This window comes from Myotis davidii, unplaced genomic scaffold, assembly GCF_000327345.1.
Source record: "Myotis davidii unplaced genomic scaffold, ASM32734v1 scaffold927, whole genome shotgun sequence".
Lineage (NCBI taxonomy): Eukaryota > Metazoa > Chordata > Mammalia > Chiroptera > Vespertilionidae > Myotis > Myotis davidii.
Window position 1 is genome coordinate 89,580 of NW_006298625.1, and position 20,849 is coordinate 110,428.

A 20,849-nucleotide genomic window follows, 5' to 3' on the forward strand; every position below is an offset into this window, starting at 1 on the left:
TGCATGTTAAGTCTGATCACAATTCACTGGACATCTATTGTCTGGCTATTAGACATGTCCTCTTTGTTTGGTTACCTGATGTTTTTTTCCTAAAATATAAAGCCCATTCTGTAGTTCTCCTGCTTATGAATTTTCAGTGGATTCCTTAGAACTAACAGAAATGTTCAGTAGATCCGGAATGAATGAATGTTTTCAAGATACAGCCCTAATTACTTGCGATTCTCAAGCTAGGCCTGGCCATTCTGTCCAACTTCAACCTCAGCCAGTCTATCATAGGCCATGATCAAGCAAGGTTCTTTCATACTTGGCCTCTTTGAGAAATATCCCACTTTTGTCCCTATATGGTTGTTATATTTGTTTTTAAAATCCATCCCTCTCAGCCCTGGCCAGTGTGGCTCAGTTAGTTGAACATCCTCTCATGTACCAAGAAGTGACAATAGGATTCCTTATCAGGGCACATGGCCAGGTTGCAGGCTTGATCCCCAGTATGGGCATGCAGGAGACAGCCAATGAATGACTCTCTCATCATCGATGTTTCTATCTCTTCCTCCCTCTCCCTTCCTCTCTGAAATCAATCAAAACACTTCTTTAAAAAGTAGAATTGATTTTACCCTAAATAATTTTGAAATTTATCCCATATTTCATGATAATTTATTAGAATGTCTATCTCCAAAACTGGATGATAACTCCTGAATTGGACTCTGAATTCCCAGTGTTCAGCATAGCATATAATGGCATCCAATAACTTTTGGGTATCTGAATGCATTGCTAATTGTCAATTTTGAAATTTATCCCATATTCCAGGATAATTTATTGGAATGTCTATCTCCCAAATTGGATGATAACTCCTGGATTGGACTCTGTATTCCCAGTGTTCAGTCTAGTGCATAGCATATAATGGCACCCAGTAACTTTTGGGTATCTGAATGCATTGCTAATTGTTTGGGTGTAAAAATGCCTTTTCCTACAAAACGATGGTATAAATGGTGATTTAATATTCAACTGACTTAAAAAGCCTGCTTAAAACATAATAGAACTGAAACATATTGCTAATATTGCTTTCCACACCCCTAATATTAGCATGTTATTTCTCTGCTCTATTGCCAACAAGAAACCTTCCTTCTTCTTTTATCCTTGCCCAGTGGCAGAGATCTATCTTAAACTTTTCCTTTTGGTCTCTCTTTGCCTTACAAGGAAAGGCCAAGGAAGAGTTCTTTCTGTAATAGTGGGATGGGATTTCTACCATTTTGATTTTCATGATGGAGACATATATCAACTGAGGGTTTGAATCTTTGGGATTTGTCTGTGTCTCAAATAGTCATGAAGACCACTTGTTTCATAACATGCCATTATGCTAATGCATAAGAATTTTGCTGCCATACTATGAGCTATAAAATGAAAATAACTTTAAAGGAGCTCTATTAATAAATAAAAGTATCAAAAGGACCTTCCTATTAGTGTTCTCATGCATAAGAAAGTCTTACTCATGCTTTTCACTAATCCAGGCACTTGTACTTTGACTTGTATTAAATTAATCAAAAGGGACCTTCTTCCTTGACTTCTTAACCCTCATCACACTTTTTGTATACTTTGGTTTTCTTATAGACAGCCACAAAAAATAATGCTTAAACTTGGGGGGGAAACATGATGTATGATGAAATAATTGATGTAATGTATTTGATACATACATTATAATGCAAACAAACATGACTGCTTTTGATAGGAAGAAAGGCAGATGTTTTAAGAAACAATATTCTGAACCAAGTCATGTGTTTTTATAAAGTAGCACTGTTGGTGGGAATGCAGATTGGTGCAGTTGCTGTGGAAAGCAGTTTGGAGTTACTTCAAAAAATTAAAAATGGAACTATCTTATGACCCAGTGATTTCACTTTTGGGAATTTATCCAAGGAAACTTGAAACACTCATTCAAAAAGAATATATGCACACCTATGTTCATTGCAGTGTTTTTTGCAATAGCCAAGATTTGGAAGCAGCCAAGTGCCCACCAGTAGATGAGTGGATAAAAAAGCTGTGGTACATTTACATAATGGAACACTACTTGGCCATAAAAAAGAAAGATATCTTACCCTTTGTGACAACATGGATGGACCTGGAGAGTATTCTGCTAAGCGAAATAAGCCAGTCAAACCCAGTCAGAGAAAAATGCGTACCAGATGATTTGATTCATTGTGGAATCTAATGAACAAAATGAACTAACAAGCAAAAGAGTGACAAACTCATAGATACAGAGAAGGCTGACAGCTGTTGGAGGGTGGGAGTTGGGTAGGGGTGTGGAAGGATTGAGCATAAAAGGAAAAAAGAAAAAACTCGTGGACATGGGGCACAGTGTGGTGACTGCTGGGGGTAGGGGGCTGGAAGGAGGAAGAGGAGAGTATAGGAGGGATAAATGATGATGGATGGAGACTTGACTTGGTGAACACATAATACAGTATATAGATGATATGCTGTAGAATTGTGCACCCCAAACCTGTATAATTTTGTTAACCAGTGTCACCCCAATAAATTCAATAAAAAAGAAAAAAGGCAAGATATACAATGTTGGTGACGATATTGGGAAAAGGGAACCATTATGCACTATTGATTACTCAAGATATAAAAATCTAAATTGGTACAGTAACTACTGAATACAGTATGAATGTTCCTCAAAAATTAAGACTAGAACTACCATATGATACATCAATCCCCTTCTGGTTATGTATCCAAAGGAAATATAAGGAGAATCTTGAAGAGATATCTGCATGCCCATTTTCTTTGTAACATTATTCACCATACTCAAGACATAAAAATACCCTAAGTATTCATCAACAGATAAATAAAGAAGATGTGACCATATATGTGTGTGTGTATACATGTATATTTGCTAAGATAGTGTATCTTAAAAATTCCCATCACAAAAGAGAGAAGCAATATTCTGTACCAAAGCATGTGTTTTTATAAAGTAGCTAACCTCATTAAGTTCGTTAAATAAATGCCCTTTCTGAGTCACTGTCTTCTTTTTTTAAAAAAATAGGTGGGGTTTGCATTGCGCAATCACAGAAAATCCCACGTGAACCAAGACCTGGAGAATTTGAAAAGATTATCAAACGCCTGCTAGAAACACCTAACGCCCGGGCAGTGATCATGTTTGCCAATGAAGATGACATCAGGTACTGATTAATTTTCTTCCTTATGCAGGATCAGATTTGTGGCCCACATCCTTTTTTTTTCTAACATATTTCATGTTCAATATAAAGTCTTGTGAGATTTCACAGGAATTGAAACATTCATATGCAATTTACAGATTGCCTTCTGGTGCACAGAGACACAACAGCCTTCGAGTACCTAAGTCTGAAATGTCTATTGAGTAAAATCTGGGGATTGAAAGAAGTGAGACAAGTAAGGTTGATAGAATGAAGAGAATAAGGTTAAGGATAAGACTAATTAACAGGTGCTGGAGTTAAAGTCACCAACATATCTCCTTTAGAAGATGATACAACTCAGACACTTAGAATGATTGTCTAATGGTGCCCTACTGAATGTATATAACTTGATATAGCCAACTTGTAACATTCATAACTGTAGTGTTTCTTGATAAATGTGGTATGTTTATTTCTTTTTATTACAATAGGAGGATATTGGAAGCAGCAAAAAAATTAAACCAAAGTGGGCATTTTCTCTGGATCGGCTCAGATAGTTGGGGATCCAAAATAGCACCTGTTTATCAGCAGGAGGAGATTGCAGAAGGGGCTGTGACGATTTTGCCCAAGAGAGCATCAATTGATGGTAAGGATGCATGGTAGAGAATGTGTTTTCATTCCAATTAAATCTAAACTCAAAGGTGAAACCAGAGGATCAGCATATGATGAAACATGGATTTTTTTTAAGAAAGGCAATTCTAGTTGACCTTACATATTTCCATGATGTTAGCCATTTTCATGATGCTACCCTCTAAGTTTGCATATTTCCATGGGCATAGCTGATGGTTATAGCACTGTTTGAGGGAGAGGGCTTGCTTCATAGAATATGAAGACGTGATGCTGGACCAATCCTATGGATACAAACTCTACAGCAAAGATGTGGCGCATCCCTGAAAGGCAGCTTGTCTCCCAAATGTCTTTGCCAATGGTGCTGTCAGTGATTGAAATTTCTACGTTTGCCATTACCCTTTTGAGTAAGGCATCGTTTCCAGCTGGTTTCCCTTCAATGTGGTCATTACCCGAGCAGGCTGACACCCATGACTCGGAAGATTATATTAGTACTGATTAGTTAATTGAATTAGTTGAAAATGGAACATATAGGACATAAATTTTGAGGCTGGTAAAAGCATAGAGGTCTTGAACATTAACTCTTGAAAGGAGAAAGAGAGAGAATGAATGAATGAATGTCTGAGTTGGTTCTGACTATTTAACATGAGGTCACTGGTCCCTGCCACTGGGAGACCTAGCAGAGGGAGAGGTTGAGATGACAACAGGCTTTCCTGTTACACTCATCCCTAGTGTCAGGCGCCTGAATGGTGACTGCTTGGTGTTTGCCATAAGGGAAGCCTTTGGTTCTCCTCCATTTTTTTCCCATGGAATAATCACAGTATAACATAAAATCCATTTAAAAGCTCTGATAGTATTTGGTTTTGATTTTGAAAGAATATTAAAATCATACCTTTCTTCTTTAAATAGGATTTGATCGATACTTTAGAAGCCGAACTCTTGCCAATAATCGAAGAAATGTGTGGTTTGCAGAATTTTGGGAGGAGAATTTTGGATGCAAGTTAGGATCACATGGAAAAAGGAACAGTCATATAAAGAAATGCACAGGTAGCCACTTAAATGTTTTCCTTGGCGCATTTGTTCTATCATTACCTGTGAAATGAAGTGTTTCTACATGGATAACTATGAGGGTATTTTCTGTTTTCTTCTGTCTCTTGTCATAATTTTCCGGAAGGGCTGAGCATACACTGCTCATTCAACAAACTTAGGTGTACTCTTTGGTTCTTACAGTTAAAGTATTTATTGGGCATGTGCCAGGTGTGGGGCATTTCAGTCCTATTTTAAAAAGCATTTATTGAGTTTCTACTTGGGGCAAAGCACTTTATTAAGATTGGGGGTGGGGAGTATGGGCAACTAAGCAAGACATGATATTGCTCTCCAGTAAAGATGATGGATCAGCCCTAACCAGTTTGGCTCAGTGGATAGAGCGTCAGCCTGCAGACTCAAGGGTACCAGGTTCGATTCCGGTCAAGGGCATGTACCTTGGTTGCGGGCACATCCCCAGTGGGGAGTGCGCAGGAGGCAGCTGATCGATGTTTCTCTCTCATTGAAGTTTCTAACTCTCTATCCCTCTCCCTTCCTCTCTGTAAAAAATCAATAAAATATATATTTTTAAAAAGATGATGGATCATAATAATTTGCTATAAGACACTCATTAAAAAAATACTATTTCAATCCATGGCTCCTATGATACTCTTGCCTGCCATATTCTGCATAGCACTAGCAGCTGTGATTTTTCATTTTATATATCTTATGCTTAAAAATAATAGCAATATTAAAGGTTCGTATTTTAAATGTAAGAATTAAACATTTTCAATTACCCATTTTTTTATCTTATGTATGGAATATTAAAAATTACTTAGAACTAAGTAGTACATTTGGCAAGGTCACAGGTATAAGGTCAGTATAAACTTTAAAAAATCCTTTTTACAGTTATATCATATTATATAAGAAATTAACACAAAAAAATGAAATTTAAAGGCTACTGTTTATAGCATGGTAATACAACCATAAAACATTATGGGCAATGTTAACAAAGATGCATAAATCCTCTATACTGAATACTTCAAAACTTGCACAGGTATTTTATAAACAGACATGCCTCCCTCATGCCCATATTTTGATATATCCTCCTTTCCCTCTATTCACTTCTTTTGGAATGAGCTGTTCAAATAAAAGATGTGCTATGATAAGTGCTAGAGCGGACGTGTGAGCAGAGCAGGCACGGGGATGTGCACATGGGTGCCATGCTGTGGAGGGGGCTGGGTGAGGAGAGCTTGCATCCAAGTGTGAGGAGACAGACCCTCAATAAGTAAATGCACAAAGGAACAGGGACTTCCAGAACCTGAGACGTGCTTACAGGAAACGCCAGAAGAGACTGTGCAAGGGTGACCAGGAGGCATGGCAGGGAGGGGAGCGATTAGATTGTGCGGTCACAGGAGGCTGCGCCAAGTAGATGGCGTTTGCAATGAGACCTGAAAAGCCAGAAGGTCTCAGCCACGTGAAGACATGAGGGCAGCCCGTTGAAGGGTCCAGGGCAAGTCTCTTTTGTTCAAGGTGCAGGGGAGGCTGGAGTGAGTGAGAGTGAGGATAGTTAGTGAGAGGGAGCATGAGGGCAGATGAAGCTAAAGAGACGGGCTGGGGCCCGGTCATGCAAGTTCTGAAGTTCTTTCCAGAAGCTCCAGAGCTGAGGCCTTTGGGCTCTTTCCTACCTGTAGGGTAGAATTACTTGAGGCTTTTAACCCAAGGCATTGCTCAGATGCCTATTTTAAGAAGATTCCTCTGGAGAAGTATGAGGAGGATTGGAGATCAGGGATGAGATAGGAAAAGGGTCAATTAGGGCCCATCCAGTTCTGGCGATGGGCAGTTATGGCCTAAACAAAGACATGTGAGTTAGGGGCAGACCACAGAGGACAGAAGTCTAGTAGGTAGTATTTATACTACATGGGGAGTGACTAACACTGGGGGTGGTAGTTAGTGATGAAATATTAAAACTCTACCAGCTAGGTCTAGGAAAATAGCTATGTACCTACCTAACAGAGAAGACAGAATGGTGAATTTGGAGGCACTGACTTGAATTTGGTTTTGATGTAGCCCCATGGAACTGCCCAGCAGGTGGCAGCATAAGGTCTGGGACCCCATAGAGCTTTAAGCACTAAAAATACATTATTAGGGAATGGCAGATGGAGACCTGGAAGTTAAAGACCAGGGCAGAGATGCAATTGCCCTTGGTGCTTGAGCAGAGATGAGGGATGACAATTGAAAACTCTGGGGAAGGAGCTAGAAAAGGAAATAGCAGGTGAGTTTTGGAAGGAGATGAAGTGGGGCGGGGGCGCAGTCACTGTCTTCTCAGTCTCCAGGAAATAAGATGGGGTGCACACAGTGCTACAGAGAGGTGTGGCTGAGGCATAGGAAGTGTAATAGGGAAACTCACATTGTGAAATGGAACTGGGCTTGAGGAAGTGGAGGAAAGGATGCTTGTTCAAGAAGTTTGGCAGAAAAAGGAAGTAGATAGAGTAGGGGAACTTGAGGAAGAATCCGGGGTGCAGAAATGTTCTCTAGGATAGAGCACATGTAATCCCGATTTCAGATAGACTGAGCATTCAGAAGGAATAGCTAGAGAAAGAGAAATTAAATGTGGAGTAGGATATTGACAGGAATTTTAGGGAGCGGCATGAAGAAGAGGTATTATTTTAAATAACGTGACTAAGTTGAAAAAGAAGATATAGACAAACATGCACATAAACAGAGGGGGGAAATTCTGTAATTAAATGCTAAATTTGGGCATAGATATTAAGGAATTTCAGAAAATGTATAACTGTAAGTTCAAGTTTTAAATTTAAAACTTCATGGAGGAGGTGCGCTTGATAATAAGAAAGATTTGAGAAAGAGCATCCAAGATGATGGACATGGTGGGTGGGCAGGGCAGAGACAGAGAGTAGGATGTGGAGAGGGATGCGGAAGCGTGAAGAGGTCTGCCTACTGGATAGGAGGGGGCATGCTAAGGAATAATGGGAAATAAAGAGGGGCCACTTTATAGAAGGATTTGAGAGTTTATGCAGAGTCCGCTCTGTATTTGTCATTCAGATATATTTAACACTGCACTTAATTCTGAATTCTGACTGTGTTTGATCATCTGTACATTCATATCCTATTGTTTAGACTGTTTAATGAAAACCTACCAGTAACTGAAAGGATGAATACACTTTTTTATATATATGTTACATAATAAAATTGGTAGGAAGTTAGCTATTAACTAATTGCATAACTTGTAACAGACTGTTTTCAGAATACACAGTTTCCCTAAATTCACATTTCCCCCCACATGTTGATGTACACAGATGTCCTTCCGGTAGCTGTAGATGGTGTGAATTGCGTACTTATTTCAGGCATAAACACTGACCTGGGTTGTAGTAGGATCCTGACCTGGTGCCACATCTGCTTCAGATTCCTTTGATTTTCTTGGGTGTGGTTAAAATTGCAGCAATCTGTCCAATTAGAACTATTCCCAGTGCAATGGAAATAGTGTTTTACCCCGAGTGCTAGGGCAAATGCCCCCTTAGGGAGCAGGTTCAATACATTCCATTATTTCAGTATCATCCAAATTCCATTGTGGGTGATACTGAAATAACTTGTCCCTGGGAGAAAATAAGTAAATATTGCAACATCCCAACTTACATTTAAAAACAAGCAAACCAACAGCACCACATGAACATTTACAAGTGGTGAGAGAAAATACTTTGTCCCACATGACCCTCAACACCCAGTTTTCATCTCTGTTTTGGGGGAAGTGAAGATGATCTTGCACCTTAATGGTCAAATATACTTCAGAGGCAGAGCATTCATCAGTTAAGAAGTGCACAGGGTGTGAAAATTTATATTTCCAATTCCATCTAATTCAGAAATGAATGTGGACAGATGTGCCAGTTGCAAAATTTGGCCTTACAAGGTTCGCGTTTTAACCACCTACAATGAGTCAAAAAATTAGGGAACTCTGTGAAAACAGGATGCCTACAGGGTCCTTTTTGCTGTATGTGGAACATCAAAGGCGAGTTAAGTTTTAAGCAAAATTTTACCTTGAGTGATGGTAATCTGTGAGCGTAATTATTTTCTTCCATTGGGGGCGATACTCGCGATGTATTTATGTGGGTAAGAGAGTGCTTCCCAGCAGGGCAGGGCTCCTTCCTCTCAGCCTGCAGGAGACAGAGTGTCCTCCAGCAGTGGGGAGCGTCCTCTTCCTAAAATTAACGCAGCGCTGTTTTTCTGAGATGATCTTCCCCCTAGAATCTCAGGAAAACCTTCAGAAAGACGTGCTATTACTGTTAACTTTGATATCTGGCCAAGTTCCAAAGCGAAGTAATTCCTACCATCCATCTCGCTACTTATGTGGTTATTATTGCTTCTGAGAGAGCTGCTGAGTTCTGAAAGCCAGGACTACTTAATCCTACCTAAAATTCCCTTTGTCTTCTCTAGAAGAAGAAGGGATTCTTTTATACTTGTTATCATTGGGTGGTGGGAGTTATTTTAGAGGCATTTATCTGACCTCTCCATTTTTCCCTCCCTTGTTCCACTTTCACACTTAATGCCTTCCCACTCCTCAAACAGATGCGCACACCCTCCCTGGAGAATTGTGGGTCCTCATCATCTCTCCCGGCCTTCGCACGTTTTTCACACACCTATTTCCCCGGTCGGGCCTCTGCCTGAACTCTTCTTCCACTGTTCCCCTCGCCTCATTTTTTTCTTTTTCCCACCTTTTCTCCGGTCAGTTCCTTCCCTGACATTGTTTTGTTCAGCAAGACTCTCACCGGCAGTGGAGAGTTTGTTTGTGTGCTTTTTTGAGGTGTCACTTAACTGTTGTAATGGCTGTCATGCTGACTTTTTGTCTGTTAGAGAGGCCTACTAGTGAATATTGCAGGGACTTGAGTATGTTCAGCTGAGCTGCTCCTTAAAGGCAGACTCCCCCTTGGTCACACTGTTGACCTCGACTTTCACTTCCCCCACACGAGTTGTGACTAGCTCTTTCTTTATTAAAACAGCGCTCCCTGACCAACCCAATAAACCCAGTCGGTTCCCTGTAGCATCTTAATGCCTTCCTTTTGCTACTTCCATCTATCCCTCCAATGTTTATTCACTCGTTTATTCATTTAGGATACCCTGCTTGTAGCAGACACTGTGCCGTAGATATAGAGACAAAGAGCAGACCACCCTTGTCCTCGAGTTGCTCACAGAGACACTGTCTTATTGAATTTGAAATGCTTTCCTTGTCTGGTGAGTTTCAGTCCTCAGCCAGGAGGTTGGGGCACTGCTGCTTAGCCGGCATGTGCCTGACACTCAGATGCTAAATGATGGTGAGCAGATGCTACTTGAAATGGCCTATTGATTCTTATTTATGATGATAGAAATAATGGTAATGGAAAAAGCAATGTACAAATATGTTTCTTCTCACAAACAAGCAGTTCTGTCACTGAACCAAATAGGAGGCTCAGTAATTAGCCCCCTGAAAGGCCTGTCAGTTACTGCCTAGTGCCAGAGTAACGAGGTGTCTTTTCAGGTGTAACTACCTCTCAATAGACCTCTATATGTTTTGGGAGACTATGGAAGGTGGGAGCTTTCACCGGTTCACCCAGGACTCCTGGAGACCATATGAGTGAATGGGGTAGTTAGGAGGGGGATGGGATGTACACAGTTAGTGCTGGTGAGTCAGAATGAAAGGAAGCTAAGATAACTGTCCCTGTGTTAAAATGTGTGCTGTCATCCCCATGTGCCTATTGCCTAGAGTAAACTCTGTTGGGGACAGTGTCTTTACATTAGCACCATGAAGTGGCAGTTTGTCCACGTGCTGCTGTTCTTAGCAAGTGAAATAGCAGACATCCCAGAGTAACTCATTTATGCCACTTCTGATATTCCGTATTGAATTCCAATAGACGCATATGAAATGACAAAATAGGCATTGATTTCAGACGTAACTAGATTTCAAAATTTTACAGCTGGGATGTAAAATCAAAATCATCCTCTCATTTTCTACATGAAGAAACAGGCACCCAGAGAAATTCAGTGAATTGTTTAAAAATCACAGTGTCAGAGCTGCAGTTAGAATCCTGGTCTCTTTTATTTGAATTTGTTTTACGCTTATATCCTCAAATTCTTTTATTATTTACTTATTTCAGAGTTTTTACCTTATAGTTGAAAAGTATTTTTCTCTTTATATTTTATGTATGACAGCAATGCATTATGGAATTTTAAAATGGCCAGCTGTAATGTGAAATAAAAATAACATATTGGTTGTTACCGAATCCTATAAAAAATAGGAAATACTTTAATATTCTTCACCTTGATTTTTAATGATATATTTAGTATTTGTAAGTGGGTCTGGAACAGAATAAACCATTTCATCCAGTTCCCTGGCCCCTTGCCATTTATAAAAGTATACCAAGGACTATATTTTTTAAAAAAACCCACAAGAGAAACTTTCAAATGCAAGCTTCTAGAACTCCACAGCTAGTGGCACTGAGTTATAGCCATTCATTTTGCTAAATTACAGTTAGTTTGCTCATTTTTTCACTCCTTTATAGAAAACAATTTCGCCTATTTGAAAGTAGTGTGGGAAGCACTATAATGTATAATAACATTCTAGAACTTGTGTGCAGACAAATCACCTGAGTGCCTGGTTAAAATGCAAATTCTCATTGTGTAGTTATAAGGTGAGGCACTCTGAGCTTCCCACCAGTGGCTGGTGGTATGGATGGTGTAGGCTCTGGGCCACACTATGAGTAACAGGAGGTATTAGAATTAGTTTATGGAGTAAGCAACAGCATCTGACATTTAATTAACAGAATAGATACTCAACTGCGCTGAAGATTACCAAAGGTGCCCTACAGTTGATCATCTAACTAGGACTAAATTGTCAAATGCAAAGCTTACAATCTAGAGCTTGTGTTGTCTGTATAACCTTCAGTAAATATTCAAATCGGTAAAGTGTAAAGATAAAGTAATGCGTGCGTGTGTGTGTGTGTGTGTGTGTGTGTGTGTGTGTCCTCATTAGAAAAATTTGAAGTGGAGAGCTCAGTTAATAGTATACAGATGCACCTGTATCTCCAAAATTTGCAAAGTAGATTACAAAGTTTGCCATGTCAGGATTCAGGAATATTCTGAAAACTTTAAAAGGATCCTGCACTGTCAGTCATAAATGCACATAGAGTGATGGAATTGCAAAAGTCCATAGAGACCATTTTTCTCAATTTTTTCATTTTGCAGAAAAGAAAATTGAGGTCCATCTGGCCTAAGTGAGTTGTCTAAAACCATAAAGCTAGCTGAAGGTGATGAAGGGACTGAAATCTGATTTGACACTTGATTCTTTCTTTAATTCTTTCCTGTTCTGAAGGCTTTTCCCAACACGGGACTGAATTTCACTAACCCATTCTACTATTTTGTCCTGTTCTGGGTGGCCTGGGTGTTTTTCCAATGGCCATCTGAGGTTAAGTATCCCCTCTTTGTGATGCTCCCTGGTTACTAAGGGCTCCGATCAATGCTCTTGGAAAAGCTTCCGATTATGATCAATTTCTTAACTCTGCCCTTCCTGCAGGGATGTGGAATAGGTCATGATACTTCAAATTAAGTTTTTCCATCCATAGCTAGCAACCCAGCTTCCAGACTAACCTATTGTAATCGTCCTGGGGAAGATTAGAAGAAATAATATGCATGAAGCTCACTGCTATATAGCGAGTGCAGCAGGTACTGCTGCCTACTTATCCAACAGAAGCCCCCGTTCTTTAGGTCCGCACCATCCAGTGGAACTGTCTATGATGAGGACAATTTTCTTTATCTATGTTGTCCAATGGAGTAGCCACTGGACACATGTAGCTGTTGGTCACTTAAAATGTGGCTACGGAACTGAGAAACTGAATTTTAAATTTTATTTAATTTTAATTAGTGTACATTTAAATATAAATAGTCACATGTGGCTTCCACATCCCTGCAGGAAGAGCAGAGTTAAGAAATTGATCACAGTCAGAAACCTTCCCATGTGTCAGCTCTGTTCAGTCTATATGTCAATATAGCCACATGTCAGCCGTGGGCAAACTACGGCCCGCGGGCCGGATCCGGCCTGTTTGAAATGAATAAAACTATTGAAAAAAAAAGACCGTACCCTTTTATGTAATGATGTTTACTTTGAATTTACATTAGTTCACACAAACACTCCATCCATGCTTTTGTTCCGGCCCTCCGGTCCAGTTTAAGAACCCATTGTGGCCCTCGAGTCAAAAAGTTTGCCCACCCCTGGTAGGCTGACAGACCTACAGAACAACAATTTTGTTTTACTGTATACCCCATGTAACCCAGTTAATTCTGATTGGTCTGATCCAGTTATGGTGGCCCTATCCTGCTTGCCAGTTTTCATTGAAAGAGTACCTTCTAGTGCAGTTCTGGCCAAGGAGATACATGGGAAAGTCCTACAACCCTTCAGCGTGTGGAGGCTGGGGAGTTCTTCTGGTTATTGTTATGTCTGCAATGAGTGGCTGGCCTTGCAGCAGGGAAATCATGCTAGTGATAGCACCACACAAAAACAGAGGAAACCTCAGTTACTGCTGACATCTTTCAACTTCTGAATTAACCAGCCTGGAATGCCCTTCCATTCTTGAGATATGAGATAATAATAAATCCTCTCATTTAAAGCCAGTTTGCATAGACTTTCTATTATTTGCAGCTGAAATAATCATCACTAATACAATGTATTATCAGTAAATGGAAATGATTTATTTAACATGACATGAACATGTCTCATTTTAAGATATGGAAAAATTAAAATTCTAAAATAAATCAGGAGGTTAATGTTTGCAACACAGACACATTATTTATATTAAATGGATTCACCACAGGTTTCTAAAATTCTGACTTTCCAGTCAGTGAATATAAAATGAAACAACCATACGTCTTTTCAGAAATATTTCACTGAGACATATTTCTATGTAAGTTGCAGCATTATAAAACACACATATTAGAGTGTGAGGCTTAATTCATCAAAATAATTCATCTCTGGGTTCCTTTAAACAAAATACCCTCTAGTCTACGAAAATATTATTTTACAGATGAAGGTAGTGTGCTACTTACCATCCAGACAGGCAATAATTTAAGCATTTTTCTTTGCAGAGTAAGTAAAAACCTGTTCAAAATGCATGCACTTTTATCAACTAAAATTATAAGACCTCAGAAGAACTACATGTTTCTATTATGTTTTCTGTGTCTAGTAAAATGCTCAGCTTCATTGCTTCGATACTCAAACACTGAATTTTAGCTGTGTGATCTTGGGCAAGGGAGTTAACTCTAAGAATTCTTGCTAAATTCAATTTTTCCTGTCTCTAGATTTATTTATTTTTCATTGACTTTTAGAGAGAGTGGAAGGGAGGGAGTGAAAGAGAGAGAAACATTGATGTGAGAGAGATACATAGATTGGTTGCCTCCTGCACATGCTCCGGACTGGGCTGGGGATCCAACCTGCAACCCTAGGTATGTGCCCTTGATCAGGAATCGAACCCGTGACCAAAGCTTTCCCTGGTATTGCTGTGGGAGGTAGGAGCATGCTCTACCTCTGTCTCCTTCCCACATCTTTTTCGGAAAGAAGATAGACAATATTAGCTAAGCAGCTAGATCAGAGTAGTATTCAAGGTTTTGTCCAGAGAGACCCAAGATTCCAAATACGCCAATTCAGCAGATCACAGTGGAGTTTTCAAAAACTGAAGAAGGGCTCAGGAATCCATAAGAATGTGTGATGATTTAAATAGAGTTCAAATCCTATTAGCCAACAGAAAAGCAGAGGACCTTAGAGAAGAAGGAAACTTAGAGGTCATCGTGTCCAACATTTTGCTGAGCTTCCCCTCACAGGCGGGTGTAAAATGAGGACAGGGAGGGCACAGAAACATTTTGGTTTTACTGATTCAGTAGAACTCGTGAAGGCTTTTATTGGTGCAAAATGAGGCTTTCTCATCGACTCTAAAAAGGCTTATTAGCAGCATACAGAGGATTTCCACTGTGATGGTCTCTTTGTCCCTAGTCAGAGTGAAGGCAGAGGCCTGGAGCAGGCTGATAGCTGTGGGAGTGAAAAGTACCAGCAGACTGGAGCACAGAGGCCAGGCTGGCTGCCAGCTTTGGGTTCAGCACCCCAAGGAGTGTCGCTTGTCTGGGCTGCTTTTAGGAAACAGAAGCCCTCTTTTATGCATTTGTACCTGTGAAAGGGAGCAGTGGTGCCATTGATACAAAGTAGCAGGAAAACAAACACTGGTAATTCATATTTGTTTGAGATGGCCCGCCTACCCCCTCTTTTTTCCAAGTGTTAGTTTACATTTCAATACATGGCCAGCATTCTGGCTTGAAGTTTCCCAGAGGGGTTTCATGAAATGGTATGAAGCTTTAATTCAGTCGAGTCCAGAAAGCTGTTTAGCCTTTCTCCCCCTGCCTAAGGACAGAAAATGTCCCTGTTAACCGATTCCTTGGTGGGATCAGTCTGCATCATCCTAGACCAGCGGTTCTCAACCTGTGAGTCGTGATCCCCTTGGGGGTCAAACAACCTTCACAGGGGTCGCCTAAGACCATCGGAAAACACATATATAATTACATATTGTTTTTGTGATGAATCCCTATGCTTTAATTATGTTCAATTTGTAACAATGAAATTGGGGGTCACCACAACATGAGGAACTGTATTAAAAGGTCGAGGCATTAGGAAGGTTGAGAACCACTGGGCTAGACTGACAGGAAGCCCCACTTCAGCATGCTGTGCTGGCTGCATGGCTCACATTCTTCCTCCCAGGGCTGCAGGTTTGAGCACCTGTGCAGATGACCTTTTAGGACAGGTGATTATGGGGATGGGCAAACAATTTGGTTCTTCCAATTCTTAATAACTTTGGTGTGTATTGGAGGTAAGTGTAGACAGAGTTTGGAAGAGCATAAACAAGAGACTTGAGTAGTTGATGATGATGAGCAGTAAGTAATATTTGTCAAAAGACAGTCAACTCAGCACAATTCCACATCACAACCTCTCTTCTCTTCCTCTCAGAAACACAGATAACATGTTCCGTCACTGATGAGTTTTTAGTCACACAAGAGTCCCAGTGCTCCTCAAGGACCATACCATCTGTGGCCAGGGACCTTTTCCTGGTTAATGGCTCTCTAGGCAGCTCAGTACTATTTTAACATGACAAGTATAATTTGAGAGTATATTTACTTCAAGGAAATCTCCAGGAAAATCCTGTTGCCTTTGTAAACTACACACAATCTCGTTATTCAATCTGCCCTTATAAAATTGCATAAGTTGGTTACAGGTTTCACTTCCTAGATCTTAGGCATCTATCACCAGCTGATCTTTTTCATCTAACTCTAATTCTTTTAAAAAGAGCCTCTCCTGGTTTGATTCTCAGGTGTATCCCATTCTCACTTCAGGTTCCAGATTGAACATTTCCTTTTTGAGACACTCTGATGGACCATATATATCTTAATCGACCTGGCTTTCATCACCCGGGTCTCTTGAAATAGTCTACCTTGTCTGGACACATTTTCAGAAGGATGCTTCTCTCCCTTTTCAAAATGCAGCCTTCCCTTATTTTGGTCCTTTACTCTGCTGCTCTAGTGAGTTCATTCATTGCCACTCAGTGTGTCACTCTAAGAATATGCTGGAGGTGGGGCAATGGGTCCTGCTGGGGTCTCTGTAGAACCAACCATGTGCTGCAACCATCACTCATGAATAAGGACCAAGGCTGTGTTGCTTTGGTTTGAAGAAGATGTTGGATGTTGTGGGATTTGTGCCAAAGTGTTGATTCATCTCTCATGACTTGATAAGCTCACTGTCAGCAAGGCCAGTTGAAAAGTAGAGTTGAGTTTGGAGGTATATAGCTGGTGGCTGCTCATAGGGAAGAACTTTGGGGTGTCCAGAAGGACATTCGACTCTTGGAAATACTTCCTTCACTCACGTGAGACTCCAGGAATAGGAGATAAATCCTTTAATTGGTCTTACCTAACTAGGGCAGATCTCCTTGCAATATCCCCATGGAACACTATATTCACCTTTGTATAGTCAATCAGTTGTACATTTATGTGTGGGATTGTTTCATTGATGTTTATCCGCTATTAAATTAAAAGCTCCATGAGGACTAGGAGTGTGTCTTTGTTGCTCACCTTTGTGTCCAGTGTGCCTGACATTTAGAAGACACTGGATAAATATTTGTTGAATAAATAACTGAATCTAAAATAACTCTGTGGTATGTGGTACATTCGTTAAGTTTACACTGTAATGAAAGACAGTTCTCCCCAATAGAACACGATCTCCTTTTTTCTCTTATGTCATTTCTAGTTGCTAAATTGACTTTGAAGTTGAGAGATTGGGCTGTAACTCAATATGTGCCCAAACCCTTCAACAAATACTGTGCTCCAGTTTCTTATTTTAAAACTAGAGGATAAGGATGAAAAAAACACAAAAATAAAGTGAAAGGTTTATTAAGCTACTAAGCCCAGGTGTTGGTTGAAAAAGTGTTTGGGTTGTTCGCATTTTGTTTAGCCATGAAATTCCTAAGTATTTCTATCTTTGATGAAGGTTTATGCACTCAATCAGGCTGTTCAATTTTTTTCTTTGATTTTCTTTATTTAATCCACTTGTGAATGGCATTCAATTTTTGGTTGTGCAAAATGTTCCCATGTCTCCATCTTTTAAGGAAATGTTTCTATGTAGCTCAGTCATTTTAAATACAGTTTTGGAGTGTATTTTGTTTTTAATTTATAGCACCAATAAATTATTTATATGATATTCTTAACTAGTACTCATGAGGATAATGATTTTTAACTAAATTCTAGGAAGAAAAAAGAAAAGAAAAAATCACAATTCATTGTATTACTGTATAATTTCTTATGGAGAGATATACTTAACTACTTTTATTCACCTTTAATATTTTCTTGCTAAACTATATATGTAATTTCTAGTGTGATATTTATATTTTTGTTGGATGTAGAAATTTTTATACAACTTTTTTAGAAAATATAGTTGAAAAATGTCATCTTGACACCTCTATTGATTATCTATATACCTATCTGTCTGTCATACATATCCCACAAATGGGTGTGGAATACATCAACAATATAATTTGTGATATGAACTCTTCTTGTTTAAAGAATTTATTTAGTTTCTGTGACCTGGATTCTTTTTAATTGGCATGAATCTGGCTGATAGATAGTATTATCTGGTATTAGAGAGTTTTTAATACAAAGATGGTTGCTTCAGGTCTACCTAACGTGCAGCTTCATGGGAACACAGGCCTACATTTTATAGCAGCATATTTTATCCTGTTTGGTACATAACACAATAGCTTTTTTATATAGTTGGAAGAAATATTGGAGGTGATTTATCCCATCCCCCCCCCTTTTTTTTTACAGATTAGAAAACTGGAATTGATTGCAATAACTAACTGTCTCAGGGTAAGAGAAAGGCACCAGGACCAAAAATTCCATATATCTAGTTATTTCACAGCGAATTGCTGTTAATGTGATTTACTGGCCTGAATGATTATTGTAGACCATTCTATTTTTCTTTCTGGCATCAAAATAAAAAAAGGCCCAGTTTGTTTTACTTTCGCCTTTTATCCATTACATAGTTGAAGAGAGGCTCAATATTCTGTTGTAAATTCAGCTCATTTATCTAGTCTAGAACGATGAAGCCTAAGAAGATGAAGGGGGCTTTGAATGATCTGTCTAATTCTAACACCTAAATTAGCTGTGTAATCATTTGTGGGTGAAGCTTCTTGAGTGTTGCTGTGGTGTTTGGGTTGAGGCCAATCAGAAATGACCCTTGAGTTCTTATTTTATCCAGCCAGTGTCTCCTTGACTGAGGAGAACATTTGGGCATGAACTGTAGTTTTTATTGTCCTGTGACTGACTCCCATTAGAAATAGCTACCTGAGGGCAGCTCTCAGTTCTATTTTGATCTAATTGTCTTACACACATAGCCTTTAGTGTTCTCTTTGACCTTTGAGGACTGCCTGGGGTATAGGGAAATTACAAATACCACTGAGGTTGGAGAGTTTCTCAGTAATGAGGGTACTATTGGGATAGATGCTTTTTCTCTGTGGGATGCCTGAGTTGGAAATTTTTATGACCCCAAATGTATCCATAACATTCAGCCATCAGGAGAGTTTCCTATTACAGAAATTCCTCTGAAATTGAACTCAGGAGGATCAAATTGTTCCCAGTGCAGACACTTGACCTCCTAAGAATAAAGCCTCTATCTATCTATCTATCTATCTATCTATCTATCTATCATCTATCCACCATCTATTCATTTATTTATTTTTACTCCCATAGAAGAGATGAGTGTAGAATTCCATTCCTTTCCAGTGAACACGACATACAATTTTTATAAATGTTCTCTCAGCTTTTAAGTTCCTTTTTCTACTTGAGTCAAATTGCCTACAGATTTTTAGAGGCTATCTTTAGTATTCTTGTTTCTTGTGATTTAAAATATTCAAATGTTAGCATTTTATAATGAGAGGAAGTTCAAAAAGAGCAGAATGCCCTCTTCCTCACATCCCAGTGATACAGAAATGGCAGCTTGAATACTTTTGCACATTTTCTTTCACCCTTTGTTAATCAAGGAGGTTGAACTAGAGGAATAAAGCAAAATAAGCAAAAGCTGGAGCTATAAATTTCAGGGTTGATTTAAATACATAAAGCATTAAAAGCTGTCAGATACAAAGCTAGATGCAAACTGACAGGGAGAAAAAAAATAATGTGTTTGTGTACGTAAAGCCCCAAACCAAAAGCAAAATTAAAATTTGTGCTGACCCTTCTCCCTTGGGGCTGCAGATGTCACTGCTGTCCAGGGCACCGTCTGTTACTGAGTGGAAAGAAGAGAAATGGCATCCAAGTCACTAGTGTAAAATAAAATAGCCTGCCTGCCAAGTCCGGACGCTGTCCTGCCATAATTTTGAAGGCCAAGGAGATGGGGGCAGAGGTTAGCTACAAAGGTGACCACTAGCGCTCCTTGATTCTTATCTTTGATGGTTCACTTTTTTATTATAAGATCCTTTCCTAGAGGATATTTTCATCTAGCCAGGAATAATATTAACATTTACTGAGTGTTTATTGTGCTAGATGTTTAGAACGATTCTATAAACTGAGCACTGTATTATTCTTATATGAAAGGTAAAGACACTGAACCTCTAAGGAAAATTGCTCAAAGTGACACCTAGCTGCGAGTTCAGTGAGGTCTTACAGTTTTCTCACTTCGGATGCAGGTGACCTCAGGAATTGCCACCCCTCACCAGGCTGCAGCTTGCCTGAGGCCTGCACCAGTTGTTCTCCCCTCGCCACACCCACCCCATCCCTTCTCACCTTTCTGTGTCTTCCCTGTGCCTGGGGAAGCTGACCTTTGGAGACTGCACAACCAGACTCCCTCCCACTCTGTCTTCATCCTGGGCATGGCCAGGGGGAGGCAGTGAAGATTTTGGAGTGTGAGGGGAGACCAGGTCTGGGCATTTCTCCTGCAGGTTCTGCTGATCCTGGTTGTGCCCTGGCTGTGCTGCTGTCCTTTCATTCTGTCACTGCCTCCAGGCTTCCCTCTGCCAGGCCTCCAGGTTTAATTAGGTTTCTGTGGAAATGCTAACCCTTCTCTTTGTCTCTTCATCCCTCCCAGTAGTAGTCTTGTCTTCTTATATTTGCTAATCTCTAGATGCTTCACCATCTTGTTTGTTCCTTAATGCTATCTACAATTTGGTAGATAAATTCCTTCATTAAACTTTCTTCATTTGAACCATCTGGGGTGAAGTCTTGTTTCCTTCTGGGACTCTGACTGATACACAGATTGATATTACACCCATGTGAAAATATAGCAAAGATATTTTTCAAAGCATGTTCTAAAGCTCTAAATTAGGATCTAGCATGCTAAACATCACAGATAAGAAAATAACTTTATTTCACACAGGGCATGGCAGAAAGTTAAAAAAAAAAAAAACGAGTAGAGAATCTCAGAGAGATAGGAGAGACTAGGATGGTGAGAAGGGTAAAGACTTTAAGAGTCTGTTGTACACCAGGCTTCAGAGAACTGTGATGGGT

The 20,849-nt window shown here is 39.7% G+C and overlaps 1 protein-coding gene across 1 annotated transcript in view; it reads left to right on the forward strand.

The window, feature by feature from the left end:
• The first annotated feature begins 3,037 nt into the window (after positions 1–3,037).
• The window catches only part of LOC102764125 (metabotropic glutamate receptor 8), a 384,604-nt gene continuing 366,792 nt past the window's right edge, over positions 3,038–20,849 (forward strand). Inside the window, exons 1-3 of the mRNA XM_006774192.1 lie at positions 3,038–3,167; positions 3,629–3,783; positions 4,674–4,811. Coding sequence (XP_006774255.1) covers positions 3,142–3,167; positions 3,629–3,783; positions 4,674–4,811 — 319 coding nt within the window. The 5' untranslated portion in view covers positions 3,038–3,141. The remainder of the gene's footprint in view (positions 3,168–3,628; positions 3,784–4,673; positions 4,812–20,849) is intronic.